Source organism: Cervus elaphus, chromosome 12, assembly GCF_910594005.1.
Source record: "Cervus elaphus chromosome 12, mCerEla1.1, whole genome shotgun sequence".
NCBI classification, from domain to species: Eukaryota; Metazoa; Chordata; class Mammalia; order Artiodactyla; family Cervidae; genus Cervus; species Cervus elaphus.
Window position 1 is genome coordinate 70,759,262 of NC_057826.1, and position 14,442 is coordinate 70,773,703.

Below are 14,442 nucleotides of genomic sequence, written 5' to 3' on the forward strand. Positions count from 1 at the left end.
ATATCTCTGACTCTAAAGTCTGAGTTCCTAATCCTGTGCAGTACTGTTCACCTTGATAGCCCATCTCTCCTATGTCTCCTCCAGCCATGTAACCCCACCCCACACACAAAGTTCTTTCCCACGTCTCTAACTGATCTGAAGATCTATCAATACATACATAGTTGGAGCAGGTTCTTGTGCTCACACACACACTCATCCACTAACTCTGTCATTTGCTTTCTTACGAGGCTCTGTGCATTTTCTATGTGTCTTTCTGTTCTGACCTCTGACCAGATTATGGAGACTTCTGGGGCAGCAGCAGGATAAGCTGTGACAGGCCTTAGAGTCACATCTAGTTTCAAAATGCGAGTAGGTCATCAGCTGTGAAGTAACCTGGCAGGTCACCTGGGCACCATGAACTTCCGGTTCCTCCTCTTGCGAGGACTGTGTAGCGATATCTGCTTCACAGTATCATTGTAAGGATTTAAAGAGATGCTCTGTGGAAAGTGCCTGATAATAATCACACAATAAATTGTAGCGGATACTACTATCCTCAATTCCCTGCTATGTCTTCCTACATAAAAGTGATGGTGGAAGTTCTGGTCTCTAGGAAAGACGCTCATTGACAATCTCTACTGCTATCAGCAACATCTATACAACCAAACACCGTCATTTAACTTCCACTCCATTGTTAAGGTGTGGTTCTTGCTACCCAAGATGATTTTCTTTTCAAAGTCTATGGCTGCCCAGGGAACTAGGGCCTGAGCCTTCTTGAAATTTGCTAATCACATCTGGTTTAGCTTTAGACATTTTCTGGGGTTTTGCCAGCAGCCACGACATTTTAATGGCTACAATAAACCTCAAAGCCTCATCAAATCTTTGCTGTATGTGTGAAAATTATGTCCTTTTCAATTAAACATTCAATCTCGGCTCACACTCAGGCCTTATGGAAACGGAGCTGAAGCCTGAATGGGGACGGGAGATGAAACAGGCCGCCGCGACTCTGGCCATCTCGCCAGATGGGATTTGGAAGAACAAGAAATTCATTAGAGAACCCATGGTCTGTATTTTCTTTAAATATTTACTAGGTACCTTTCATGTATTAAAAACACTGGCATCTCTAAAGATTAGCAGGGCATTTTTGTTTAAATATTCAATGTGTGTGGGGCAGCCCCGGTTTCCTCACTTGCCTTGGTGGTGAACTTCATGTCTTCTGATGACATGCCATGCAAAGAAGAAAAATAGCTGGGGTATTGTTCAGTTTTCCTGCATAAGGCAGCTCTTCCAGCTTCAGAAGTTCCTGTATGTCCTTAAAATTGCCTGAGGAAACTATCAGTTGAGTCCTCAGAGATCTGGAATGACACCATGGATCACCCTAGAGAAAATAAGGTACATCCCTGCCTCTCCGCTGTCCTCCAGATTCACTCTTCTTTTCCCTTTGTTATTTATCATCAAACACACAGAGGCATCAAAGGCAGGGGGCCAAGCCAGGACGCCTGATAAAAGAGCGCCCATGGAGGGAAAGCAGGCGAAGAGGAAAGATCCAGTACAGATCAGGTTTCTGCTCAAAGACTAGAGGGCAGGTCGTGGTTTCACAAGGACCAAGAGACGAGAGAGGATGGGCAGTCAGGGACGGCCCTGGTGGCTCAGATGGTAAAGAATCTGCCTGCCAATGCAGGAGACACAGGAGATGTGGGTTCGATCCCTGGGTCAGGAAGATCCCCTGGAGAAGGAAATGGCAACCTACTCCAGTATCCTTGCTTGGAGAATTCCATGGACAGAGGAGCCTGGCAGGCCATAGTCCACATGGTTGGAAACAGTCAGACACGACTAAATATCTAACATACTCATGTACTGGAGAAGCACAGGTCCTCTCTGCTACTGCAATAGCCACCTTGAAGACTGACCTGGCCCTAATTCTGCCACGGAAGAGGGACAGAAAAATACTGATATGTGATGGCTTACTCCGCTTTCTTACAATAAGAATCAAGCTCATCTAAGTCAAGGAAAAAACTGTTTTTGAGGAGAGGAAAAAGAATGATCATGTGTTCACAGATCACATTCCTGAACAAAACATCCATTTGGTTGAATTCACGCTCTTGACCACATCAACAGGAGGAAAAAGAAACTCCACATGTTTCTTTAAAAATCATTTACAAGGTAAAAATATTCAGTTGTAACCACCATCCTTATTTAAGTAAGTTTTATGCCTAAAGTAAAAATAAATGGCTCGCCCTGCCACCAGGAGCAGATCTTTCCCACTTTACTTGCATTTTCAAGCTGTCCTCCGTCTAAGACTTAGATTTCTGAGTACTCTTTCACAATAAACATTTTAAAAATGTTTATTTTATGTCTTAGTGTAAAAATATTCCTGGTGCAAGCTCTTCATTTCCTCAAGCTCTGCTTTTGGCGCTCTGGGCTCCATTTCCACATTAACACGCTCCCTAAATCCTCCACAGAGCTCTTCAATAGGAGTTATACAAGCTCTGAGGCAAGTATTTATATTCTTGGACAAGGAGATGTCTCCACTGTGAAAACACAAGACTCAAGAGATGCCAAAGGAAAATTCCTGCCCAACAGAGACATAGTTTCACCTTTTAAAAAAGCCAAAAAGGGCTTTCAGCATTTTGCTTTGGATAATTAAAAATGTAAATTGAACTAAAATAGACTGTTTACTATGGGCCTTGCCATCACTATTAGACTTATATACATAAACAAAATATATAGGAATGTGTGTGTGCATTTTGCGTGACAGCAAGAGAGAAAGAGAGATAAGGCAGCACAGTGAACCAGCTTAGAAAACACAATGCGTGAGATTTTCTAATTAGATCTAACCTGCCTCTCTCTCTGGCTGTGTGAATATAGCTTTTCTAAGCCTCATTTTTCTCATCTATAAAATGGAGTTAGTGTAGTTCCTGCTTATTTGGGTTACCTTTACCTTCTTACCCTAGTTAGAAGAATCATATAAGACCACAGTAAGAATTAAAAAAAAAAAAAAAAAGAGTTGCTGTAATTATTATTATTATTATTAAAATTACATCTATTACATGTTGGAAAATATATGCAACAAGATACATATCTAATAAGCACTGATTAACACTAACAAAAGAGAAAGATGTGTAAATAAAGTGACTCCAAATGGTTCACAGAGATGGGAGTGTCCCAAAGACTGTAGTAACTGAACTCTCACCAATTCCATTCCACGAGCCAGAGAGAGATCATCCTCTTCAACCATTTAAAAAATATCTATGATCATAATAACAGAACAGTTCCCATTACCTTCTAGTTGCCTCTTCAGTTTTCTCAAATCTTTTATAAGGTCTTCGAATTTGACTTGAGAAGCCAAGAAGAAATCCTGTGGTTCAGGCAGGGGGAAAACGCTCTTTTCTGTTCCTGCTTCCTGGAATATATTGTAAACAAAAGTACATTATACTTCCCAATTGTCACTTTCAGTTGAAATTCCAAAATATCTTTTTTTTGGATAGTCGGATAAGAATTATAGCAAAGATCCCCTGCTATTCCTAACTTTGGACTGGCTACTTTGAAGTGCTTTTATGTCTTTTGTACTATCATTTTGGTCTTACTGGCACTGAGGCCAAGGCTACGGCTATAGCATGGGCTGAGGTCTTCATTTTTTAAATTAATTTATTTTATTCTTTGGCCGTGCCTCACAGCATGTTGACTCATCATTCCTGGACCAGGGATCAAACTCGTGCACCCGGCAGTGGAACCTGGGAGTCCTAAACACCGCACTGCCAGGCAAGTCCCTGGGTGGGTTTTAATTTGACTCTTGAATCAAAGAGAAAATGGTCAGATATGTCCTAATCTTAGACCCTCGATTCCCATGGAAAAAGGTATAGGAAGAGCACATGAAAGTGCTTAAATTCAAAGTCCCTGTTGAGCTTCACATGGTAGCAATTAGATAAATCGTCTTTGGGGTATGCCCATGGGTGGGAATTAGAAGGTACTGGACTAGGCCGCACTGAAGTGGGAGAAACAATTGCACTCATTAATGCTCTTACCTACCTTCCTCTGCAGTTTAAAGCTCGTGCATGTGTTTGTGTGTGCATGTGTGATCAAATTCTTCATGTATTTGTAAAGATTCTCCTAATGTTGCTTGCCTTGGAAGTATAAAAATGTTAGTTGCTCAGTCATGTCCAATTCTTTGCGACCCCATGGACTGTGGCCTGTCAGGCTCCTCTGTCCAGGAAATTCTCCAGGCAAGAATACTGGAGTAGGTTGCCATTTTCTTCTCCAGAGGATCTTCCCAACCCAGGCATCAAACCTGGGTCTCCTGCATTGCAGGCAGATTCTTTACCATCTGAGCCACCAGGCAAGACCTACCTTAGTAGGTATTTACAAAGGCGTGGCTGTGTAGAGTGCTGACAAACTTCTAACTACTGCTAAGAGAGGATCTCAGCAGAGAAACATCCAGAGGTGCACAGCCTGTAGTCACATGGGAAGAAGCAGAGCCTCAACTGTCTTTTCCAGTCCAGCCTGCTTTCTCCCCGAGTTGTTCAATGTAAGCTTTGTGTCTTACATATCTCAGGCCGTCTTCGCTTATGCTTCTGTCCACACAGGCTACTCTGCCAGCTCTCCTTCACATTCCATCTTCCCTACTGCCATTAGGACTAATTCCAAACTCTACAACTGCTTTACAAGGCACTTTATGATCTGGCCTCTGTCTCCACCTCCAGCCTGATTTCTCCCTTCTCCTATCTCTAACTCCCTCACTCTTAGACTTTCAGAAAATAAAGAAACAGGCCACAGTCTCTTGCTTGTAGACTTGTGTTTACAAAACTGTCTCTTTCCAAATCCTTCGCCAGGTCTTCCTCACATGTCCTGGTTCATACTTCTTCAATTTTTCTCAAAACAGTACTTCCTTAAGGCTCTCCCCAGAACTCCAGCACTTGGATGTTTCCAAGAGCCCCTGCTACTTCTTGTATCACAGCACTTATCAACATTAATTTAAAAATTGCCTTGTTAGCTTGGCGTCTTCCCCAGTAGCCTATAAACACTTTGAAGGCAGGAACTATGTCTTGTTCTTAGTTGAGTACTCACCATCAGATCTACCCATACACTTTGGCACTATTACAGACAGCTTATGGAACACTGTTCTGAGAAGTCTGCATCTTGGACAGGGGTCATCTACCTTATCACCCTCTTTTCTTGTGATTTCAACAATTCCCTGGGTCCTTCCCTCTTCCTTTAAGACATCTGGCCCCATTTGTAATGCTAGAAGAAAATGGTTTTCCTCATTTGATCAAAATAATACTTTACATGATCAGTGTTACTGCTTTAAGAAACAATGGAAGCAGTACCCTAGTATGAGTGCCAAGATGGAACAACATCTAAGATGCGTGCCACAAAATTCTATGGTAATCAACACTGGAAGAACTCATGCATATCTCTTTCTAGCCTTCAAAACTTGTTATCAGATCCAGTATCAGTTTCTTCTTCTTTTTTTTAAGGTAGAAAAAGAGAAAATGCTGCTAAGCAAATCGGCCTAGTAGTAGCTCTTATGAAAGTTGCTCAGTTAGAGTTCAAAAGACATGGCCCTAGAAGGGTTGCTTTAAACTTCACGTAGACCTCAACTTGGACCAAAAATCAGCCATGAGTAGAAGGAAGCTTGGAGCAAGAGTCACCTTTCTTCTGCTAATTGCTCTTCACCACTAACCACAAACATCATCACTTAGGCTCCTAAGAGGGAAGAGATCATTTTATAAATCACATAATCCTACACTCTTGAGTGAAATTCATTCTGCACAGTGAAAAACTGGGAGAGCACCACACAGTTGTTGACTTCTTATTTTTCCTAAACTAGACTATCCTATTGTTCAGTTGCCAAGTGGTGTCTGACTCTTTGTGACCCCATGGACTGCAGCACAGCAGGCTTCCCTGTCCTTCACTATCTCCTGGAGTTTGCTCAAACTCACGCCCGTTGAGTTGGTGATGCCATCCAGCCACCTCATCCTTTGTCACCCCTTTCTCCTCCTGCCCTCATATTTCCTAGCATCAGAGTCTTTTCCAATGAGTTGGCTCTTCACATCAGGTGGCCAAAGTACTGGAGCTTCGGCTTCAGCATCAGTCCTTCCAATGAATATTTAGGGTTGATTTCCTTTAGGATTTCTGAAACTAATCTTATTGTATTTTAATATTTTCCTCTGTGAAGCTGATTCCACTGGGTTCAGCTCTCTTCATCAGGAGTCAAATTCCATAGGCAAATTTCATCCTTCCTACAAAGTGCGTCTGCGTAGGAAGGATGATTGAGACAGAGACGATGCATAAATCTGCTAATGTCAGCTTTGAACTGCCACCCCAAGATTCTTCAGGACAGTTCTTCTGCCACTCTGGTCCCTATTGTCAGAACTGTGGGTGCACAAACATTGCCTCAAGCTCAACACACCTGTACTGCTCTACCAGAAAATAGCTGTCACCTCCCCTCATCTAATTCTTCACAGATGCTACTGACTACATGCTTGTGGATATTTACAGTACATTCAACTCAGTAAGTATGTATCAAGCGCCTACATTACAAACAGTCAGATAAACCCACCAGGAGGGGAGGAGAGATGACGAAAGACTTGATCAGTGCTTAGCTTGTCCTCTGCATGAAACTGCAGGCCTTTTGAAAAGGACGCCCTGGAATCTTGACTTTTCTTCCCTCGGTACCTAGGAAGAACTCTGCCTTTGTAGATAGGTAAGTAGGACTCCTGACAACATTTTCCCAAGACTTTTTCCATTTATTGACTGCTAGGTTTCTCAACAACTTACAATAGTACCTCTTTCTTCTCAGAGCTAGGACTCCTTGTTTTTGATTTAATGAGAAGGAATAAAACACAGAAAATGGTGCTCAGGTGGATTCTCACAGAAATTTTTATTTCTAATGGCCAGTGTAATTTAAGCAGGGAAGATGGATTTAAATTCCACGTCTTTAACTTGTTCACCAGTGAACACTGCTGATAAAGTATTGGGTATTACTGCATATTAAGTTCCTAAATTTTGATCTGCAGCCCAGAATCTAGTTTCAAATATAACCAATTACTGAATGGATATAGGTTTCACAGGAACCCTCACAATCTGGTCAGAAGGCACTGAAATGACTAGGGATCTCTCTGAAGCTGTGTTACACAGTAGATTAAGAGGCAGTAGATTTGTACCACTGAATAATGCTTCCCTTCACAAGAGTCAACTAAATTCTCTTGGCTCTAGTGTTCCCATCTGTAAACCAAGGAGGCTGGAGAGCTCTCAAATTCTATGTTGGATTTGAAATTCATCCATCTAGCCATCATCTAATTTCTGAATGCCAACAATGTGAAGAAGTTGAAACCCCATTAGGCACAGTTTTCCACATAATGCCATTTCTTACCTGATCATAGTAACGCAGGTAGTATTTCACCACGTAGTCGACCAGATTAATCCCATTATCCTAGGTTTAAAAGAGAAGCTTAAATGAATATCCTTCACATGAGACTCTGCCATAGTATATAGTCAAAGAACTGAAATCTCATTTTGTAACTCTTATACTTTTATGATACCTAGTCTTGATTCTGTTTGATACTGGTGAGATTTTCCTCCTTGTCCCATTCATTTTTTAATGGCATCTTAAGAAATGACACTACACTTTTCGTTTGAGGGGGAGAAAACCCAAACAGATAATCCATCAGACCTCTGAGGTAATGGCTAAGACAAGCAACCAGCCAACCAAAAGACTGTCTCAATATTTTCAGGCATAAAGCCAAGAAAGGAGGAGGTAGGGGAGTGCTAAAGAGAACCAGGGAGTAGAATAGAAAAACCATCCCTCCCTTCCCACCTCTCAAAAAATGTGTGTTCTTAATGGCATGAAAAACAATCAAGATGGCTTAAAAGGAACACCCTGCCACTTTATGACCCTGGGACTCCGGGGAGAGCAAGCCCTCCCACAAGGCAGCCTTTGTGTCTTGTTCACGTGGGTCTAACTCTAATTTGCCTGTGTGTTCCCCCTCCTTGCATTCCCCCTGCCTGCCCCCCCCCCCCCTCGACGGGGACGCCTAGCTATGGGCTGCTTGTTTCTAAAGAGAGCTCTGCAGGGGTGTGGAGCCAAATGATAATCAGGCTCAGAGGGGGTGACAGTGGACCCCCCACTCCAATTGTTGTGGACCAAAAGATAATTCAAACGCTCAGCTCCCTTGGTGATTCAGCATCGCTCCCTACTCAGGGGTGAGTAAATTACAAGTAGCTAACACCAAATTCAAACAGATTCAAGTCTTGTGCTATGGCTAATACTGTACACTATCTGTTTTATCCTCTCATGGTGGTTCAACATCTAATTGTGTGCTTTCAAGCAAGTGAATGTTGGGAATTTTTTCATCAAAAGAAGATAACATGAAAAACCTGTATTCAAAAGAAAGCAAAGAAAAAAAATGTACTTCTAGGAGGATAGAGATGAATGGAACAACTAGGGATACTTTAAGAAAAAATTGAAGGGGTAGAAGGAAAATGATGGCAGATCACAGATACTCATATGAAAAATAAATACCCGACTTTTGACATCCTTGAGTTTGGGCAGAATTTCTAAGCTATATCCATCTGCTTGTCCCCGAGTCCTGTTTCCTCCATTCATATAATTTCCAAAAGCCAGAATGAGAGCTAAAATATCTTTTACACTCTTCATGTGCAGCAAGCCCTGGAAAAAAAATAACAATTATTATCAGGTTGAACTCCAAACGCACCTATGTTCATTCAACAACAAATGTTCACCAAGCACCTGACAGTCTGTTTGCTGGCCTGTTACCAACTGGATTTACAGCTGGTGAAACAGAAAATACACTTCATTAAGCCTTAAGTGTCTTAAAAAATATGTTAACAGCCATCATTTTTTATCCTTTCAATGAATTACAAACTGTGCATGTTTTAACACTGAATATTAAATATTACATTTCTATCTGAGCCAATTTTATTTTTTAAATACTTATTTTAAAGGATTCAGAAATTGAAACAAGAGAGTTGTTACAGTTAGGTTTTGTATTTGATGGTTTCTAGATAGAAAAGGTTTTAAGATCACTTGAGAATCTGGTTTTGGACACTGTCTCTATATAAACAGCATAGTTAAATGTCGGGTAGATACAACAGCATGCCTATGCTTCCTTATCCCTGGAAATAACCGTTAGAGGTGAACTACAACAATGTATTTTGAGGTCACAGGCTCTGTTTTGTAAGGGCTTGCTGATTTGTCTATTAACTTTTACAATTTCAAGCTTCTTGGGGTTTTCTTCAGCTTCCTCTCTCATTTGTTTTACCTCTCTCTCTCTCTCATTCTTTGGCTCCAAGTGCAAATTTTCAAATTGATACTTTTCTCTCTTCTCTATAATTTCAGTCGACTTTATTTTCCTTTATTTCAGGGGAAAGACAAAACCAAGTGCAGCTCCAACTTGACCTCTGCTCCTGCTTTTTAGGGCATTATTAAAAGATGCATATTATATACCTTGGTGTTATTTATGCTTTCTTTATTGAAATCTTTTATGTTTTAGAAGGGGAAAAAAACATGCCTTCAAATAAGCAACTAAACACTACAGTATTTATGGAGGATCATCATGTGGTTAAGGATGTAGGTTACCCAATAACAACAGAAAAGCAGACTCATAGAGACCTAACTTGTGGTTACCAGTTGGAGAAATAAGATAGGTGTCGGAGGCAAAAACTATTGGGTGTAAGACAGGCTCAAGGATGTACTGTATTAATACAACATGGGGAATAGAGCCAGTATTTTGCAGTAACAAAATGTAAATAGAAAGTAACCTTTGAAAATTGTGCAACATTTTAATTAATTAAGAGAAATAAAGACTTGCATCTTTAGCTCAAGGACAAAAAAAAAAAAAAAAAAAGGATGTGGGTTACTGGGAAAAAATGTCAAGTTGAAGAATTTAACTTTATAAAGAACACCAGTGGGACAAAGCCAACAAAAATTTATTGGCCCATCACTCACTGCCATAATCATTTATTTATCAAGTCTCTGGAATCTTCTTACAGTATTTCACTATGTAAACATATTTCAGATGATCCAGTGCATTGGTTTAAGGCAAATCTCTTGCAATCTAGACAGAGTAGACAACAGACTACACTATTAAGGTTGGTTTTAAGTGGCCAGTATGTATATTGGGAGATATTGGGAATATGTGAGAAATCTGTAAAAGTGTTATTTTTTTCTTCTCCTTCTTTATCCTCTGTCAATCTGCATCTCCTTTCTTACTCATTCTCCTACATGCACACAAACTTATGGGATAATTGTCACAGGGAAATACACAATCTTAAGTCAAAAAGTTTTCTACAAGTTGATCTTTCCCACTCTCCACTCCCTCCTCCACCCCTAAGAAAGGCAAAGTTATCCCTGAATTAGGCAGCAAACATACCTTAGAAGCTCGTGTGATGATCTCTACCTTTCGGTGCAAGGCAGTGATACCCTCAGAAAAGACAGATCTGAAGATTATGCACTGGGCACGTTCAGCAAAATTAGGGATCTGGGCTAACTCATGCAAAAATCTGTAAAAATTAAGAATGAATCAGCTGACTTCATATACAGTCACAGGGGAAATAAAATGACAGCAGAAAAAGATTCACCATGAGGGCATTCCTTATTTGACAATGTCAATTGAACCATCATAAAAGGTATCAAATAAGCAAACTCAAGGGATGTGCTCTACTGTGGACAACAAAGCCACTTTTCAAAATGGGTTTCCATAAAACACCTCCCACCCATCAGAATGGCTATCATCATAAAGCACACAAATAACAAACGTTGACAAGGATATGGAGAAAAGAGAATTCTCGTACACTGTTGCTAAGAATGCAAACTGTTACAGTCACTGGTGAAAACAGTAGGGTGGTTTCTCAAAAACCTAAACACAGAATTACCTTATGACCTAGAAATTCCACTCCTGGGTATACATCCAAAAAAACTGAAAACACTACTTTGAAAAAATATATGCACCCCAATGTTCATAGTGGCATTATTTATAACTGCCAAGATATGGAAGCAACCTGTGTTCGTGGATACATGGATAAAGAAGATGTACACACAATGGAATGCTATACACATATACACAAAATGGAATACTCAGTTCAGCTCAGTTCAGTCGCTCAGTCGTGTCTGACTCTTTGCGACCACATGAACCGCAGCATGCCAGGCCTCCCTGTCCATCACCAACTCCTGGAGTTTACCCAAACCCATGTCCACCAAGTCGATGATGCCATCCAACCATCTCATCCTCTGTCGTCCCCTTCTCCTCCTGCCCTCAATCTTTCCCAGCATCAGGGTCTCTTCCAATGAGTCAGCTCTTCGCATCAGGTGGCCAAAGTATTGGAGTTTCAGCTTCAACACCAGTCCTTCCAATGAACACTCAGGACTGATCTTTAGGATGGACTGTTTGGATCTCCTTGCAGTCCAAGGTACTCTCAAGAGTCTTCTCCAACACTGCAGTTCAAAAGCATGATTTCTTCAGCACTCAGCTTTCCTTATAGTCCAACTCTCACATCCATACATGACCACTGGAAAAACCATAGCCTTGACTAGACGGACCTTTGTTGAAAAAGTAATGGCTCTGCTTTTTAATATGCTATCTAGGTTGGTCATAACTTTCCTTCCAAGGAGTAAGCATCTTTTAATTTCATGGCTGCAATCACCATCTGCAGTGATTTTGGAGCCCACAAAAATAAAGTCAGCCACTGTTTCCACTGTTTCCCCATCTATCTGCCATGAAGTGATGGGACCAGATGCCATGATCTTAGTTTTCTGAATGTTGAGCTTTAAGCCAACTTTTTCACTCTCCTCTTTCACTTTCATCAAGAGGCTCTTTAGTTCTTCTTCACTTTCTGCCATAAGGGTGGTGTCATCTGCATATCTGAGGTTATTGATATTTCTCCCGGCAATCTTGATTCCAGCTTGTGCTTCTTCCAGCCCAGCGTTCCTCATGATGTACTCTGCATATAAGTTAAATAAGCAGGGTGACAATATACAGACTTGACGTACTCCTTTTCCTATTTGGAACCAGTCTGTTGTTCCATGTCCAGTTCTAACTGTTGCTTCTTGACCTGCATACAGGTTTCTCAAGAGACAGGTAAGCTGGTCTGGTATTCCCATCTCTTTCAGAGTTTTCCACAGTTTATTGTGATCCACACAGTCAAAGGCTTTGGCATAGTCAATAAAGCAGAAATAGATGTTTTTCTGGAACTCTCTTGCTTTTTCGATGATCCAGCAGATGTTGGCAGTTTGATCTCTGGTTCCTCTGCCTTTTCTAAAACCAGCTTCAACATCTGGAAGTTCATTATTCACATATTGCTGAAGCCTGGCTTGGAGAATTTTAAGCATTACTTTACTAGCGTGTGAGATGAGCGCAATTGTGTGGTAGTTTGAGCATCTTTGTCATTGCCTTTCTTTGGGATTGGAATGAAAAAACTGACCTTTTCCAGTCCTGTGGCCACTGCTGAGTTTTCCACATTTGCTGGCATGTTGAGTGCAGCACTTTCACAGCATCATCTTTCAGGATTTGAAATAGCTCAACTGGAATTCCATCACCTCCACTAGCTTTGTTCGTAGTGATGCTTCCTAAGGCCCACTTGATGCTTCTGTTAGGTCCCTACCATTTTTGCCCTTAATGGAATACTACTCAGCCATAAAAAGAATAAATTTTACAATCTGCAGCATAATGGATGGACTCAAGAGGGTATTAATACTATGCTAAGTGAAATAAATCAAAGAAAGACAAATACTATACGATATCACTTATATGTGGAATCCCAAAAATATAACCAAAGCATGAATATAACCAAAAAGATGCAGATTCACAGATACAGAGAACAAACCAGTTGTTACCAGCAGGGGAGAAGCAATATAGGGCTAGGGGAGTGGAAGGTACAAACTACTGGGTATAGGATCGGCTCAGAGATACACTTTACAACACAGGGAATGATAGACAATATTTTGTGATAGCTGTAAATGGAAAGTAATCTTTAAAAACTGTATAAAATTTTTAAAGATTAAAAATATATTAATGGCTTTCTATAATGGTGAATAAACGTATGGTGTAGAAATTAAGCACAGAAAGTTAATGCAAGTATAGTGAACCACGTCAAGTAATCTATCTCCTGTTTCCCAAATAAGACTAAACCCAAGTGGGAAGCATTAATCTTTACCATCTGAAAAAAAAAAAGAAAAGAAAACAACCCAATAGACTCCCTTTATAATGCAGTATTCTCTAATGGTGTATTAACGCAGGCTAAGTGAAGATGAGGCAAATATCTACAGGCAAGTGACTAAAAGAAATCTCTTTCTGAAATGAGATTACTATTATTTTTCTGTTTAATCATTTATAATAGTCATAATGATTCTATTCTACAGGTGTTTACTTTCCACATCAACTTACTTACACAGACAAGAGTTCATAGTTCCATGCATGGAACAAGGAAGGCACTCATTAAGCAAGAACAATCTAAAGTTTCTTAAAAATCACAGCAAGGCAGATCTTAAAAGCCAAAGGTGAGTCCCGACCTGCACACAGAAGCTCACTGTCTGAGCAGCTGGGCACTGGAGCCCTTTGCAAAATTAAGTTGGAAGAGTTACATATTCTCAAAGCCAACAACCCGAGGAAGGGGCATAAACTAAAATGGATGGAAAGAGTTGGAAATGAATCCAGAAGAGGAGCGAATCCACTAACAGCTATTAAATCCATTCTGGGGTTGAAATGATGATTAACTGATAGTTCTGAAAGTCTTAGTCAAATCGTAACATTAATACCTTGACATTTTGTAACCTCTTACCAAGAATACTTTTACATAGGAGCAAAGCTGCAGCCCCCTTTTTTCCATAACCCCCCAACATTTCTTACTAATACTCTGTGCCTCTTTTAGGGACACTTGGGTTTTAATAATAATTCTAATAATCAGCTGTTTTTCTTATTCATCCTACAACCAGGTCACAATCCTTTTTCTTTTTAATGGCACTGAGATGAAGCAAAGAATGCTCATAAAAGAAAACATACCTTTGTTTTAAGGTTTTGTAACTTTTGATTATTATGAAAACCATGTGATGGGATATAAAAACGCAAACCCAAAGGAAATCTGAATCAGAACAAGATGAAAAAATTACACACTATATGTAAATTGCTTCTTTGCTAAAATTAGTTGCAAACCACTGATTCATTTATGACTGAAATCAGGGGTATCACCAGTTTTCACAAATGCAAGCAGTAAAAAGCTTGTGGGCTGGGAGGTATCTGGTCCTGTAAGTGAGTCTTGGGAAGTCTGACATATTCAAATGCTGCTGAGAGATATCTCAAAGGTAGCACTCTGCATTTCTCCCTTTCCAAATGCGACCATGAAAGACTATTCCCAAATTAGGACCTATATTCCAGAGAAGGTACACTTCTTTGTTAAGGGACACAGTGAGTGAAGAACTGATGGTAAGAACATACAGATCAACACCCCAGCTCA

At 40.4% G+C, this 14,442-nt stretch overlaps 1 protein-coding gene across 2 annotated transcripts in view; it reads right to left on the reverse strand.

Annotated features, from left to right (window-relative positions):
- The window catches only part of FMN1 (formin 1), a 437,633-nt gene that overhangs the window by 148,438 nt on the left and 274,753 nt on the right, over positions 1-14,442 (reverse strand). For both annotated transcript variants that reach the window (XM_043919297.1, XM_043919298.1), the window contains 4 exons: positions 10,368-10,497; positions 8,498-8,644; positions 7,349-7,408; positions 3,259-3,379 (listed from right to left, as the gene is read on the reverse strand). In XM_043919297.1, coding sequence (XP_043775232.1) covers positions 3,259-3,379; positions 7,349-7,408; positions 8,498-8,644; positions 10,368-10,497 — 458 coding nt within the window. The remainder of the gene's footprint in view (positions 1-3,258; positions 3,380-7,348; positions 7,409-8,497; positions 8,645-10,367; positions 10,498-14,442) is intronic.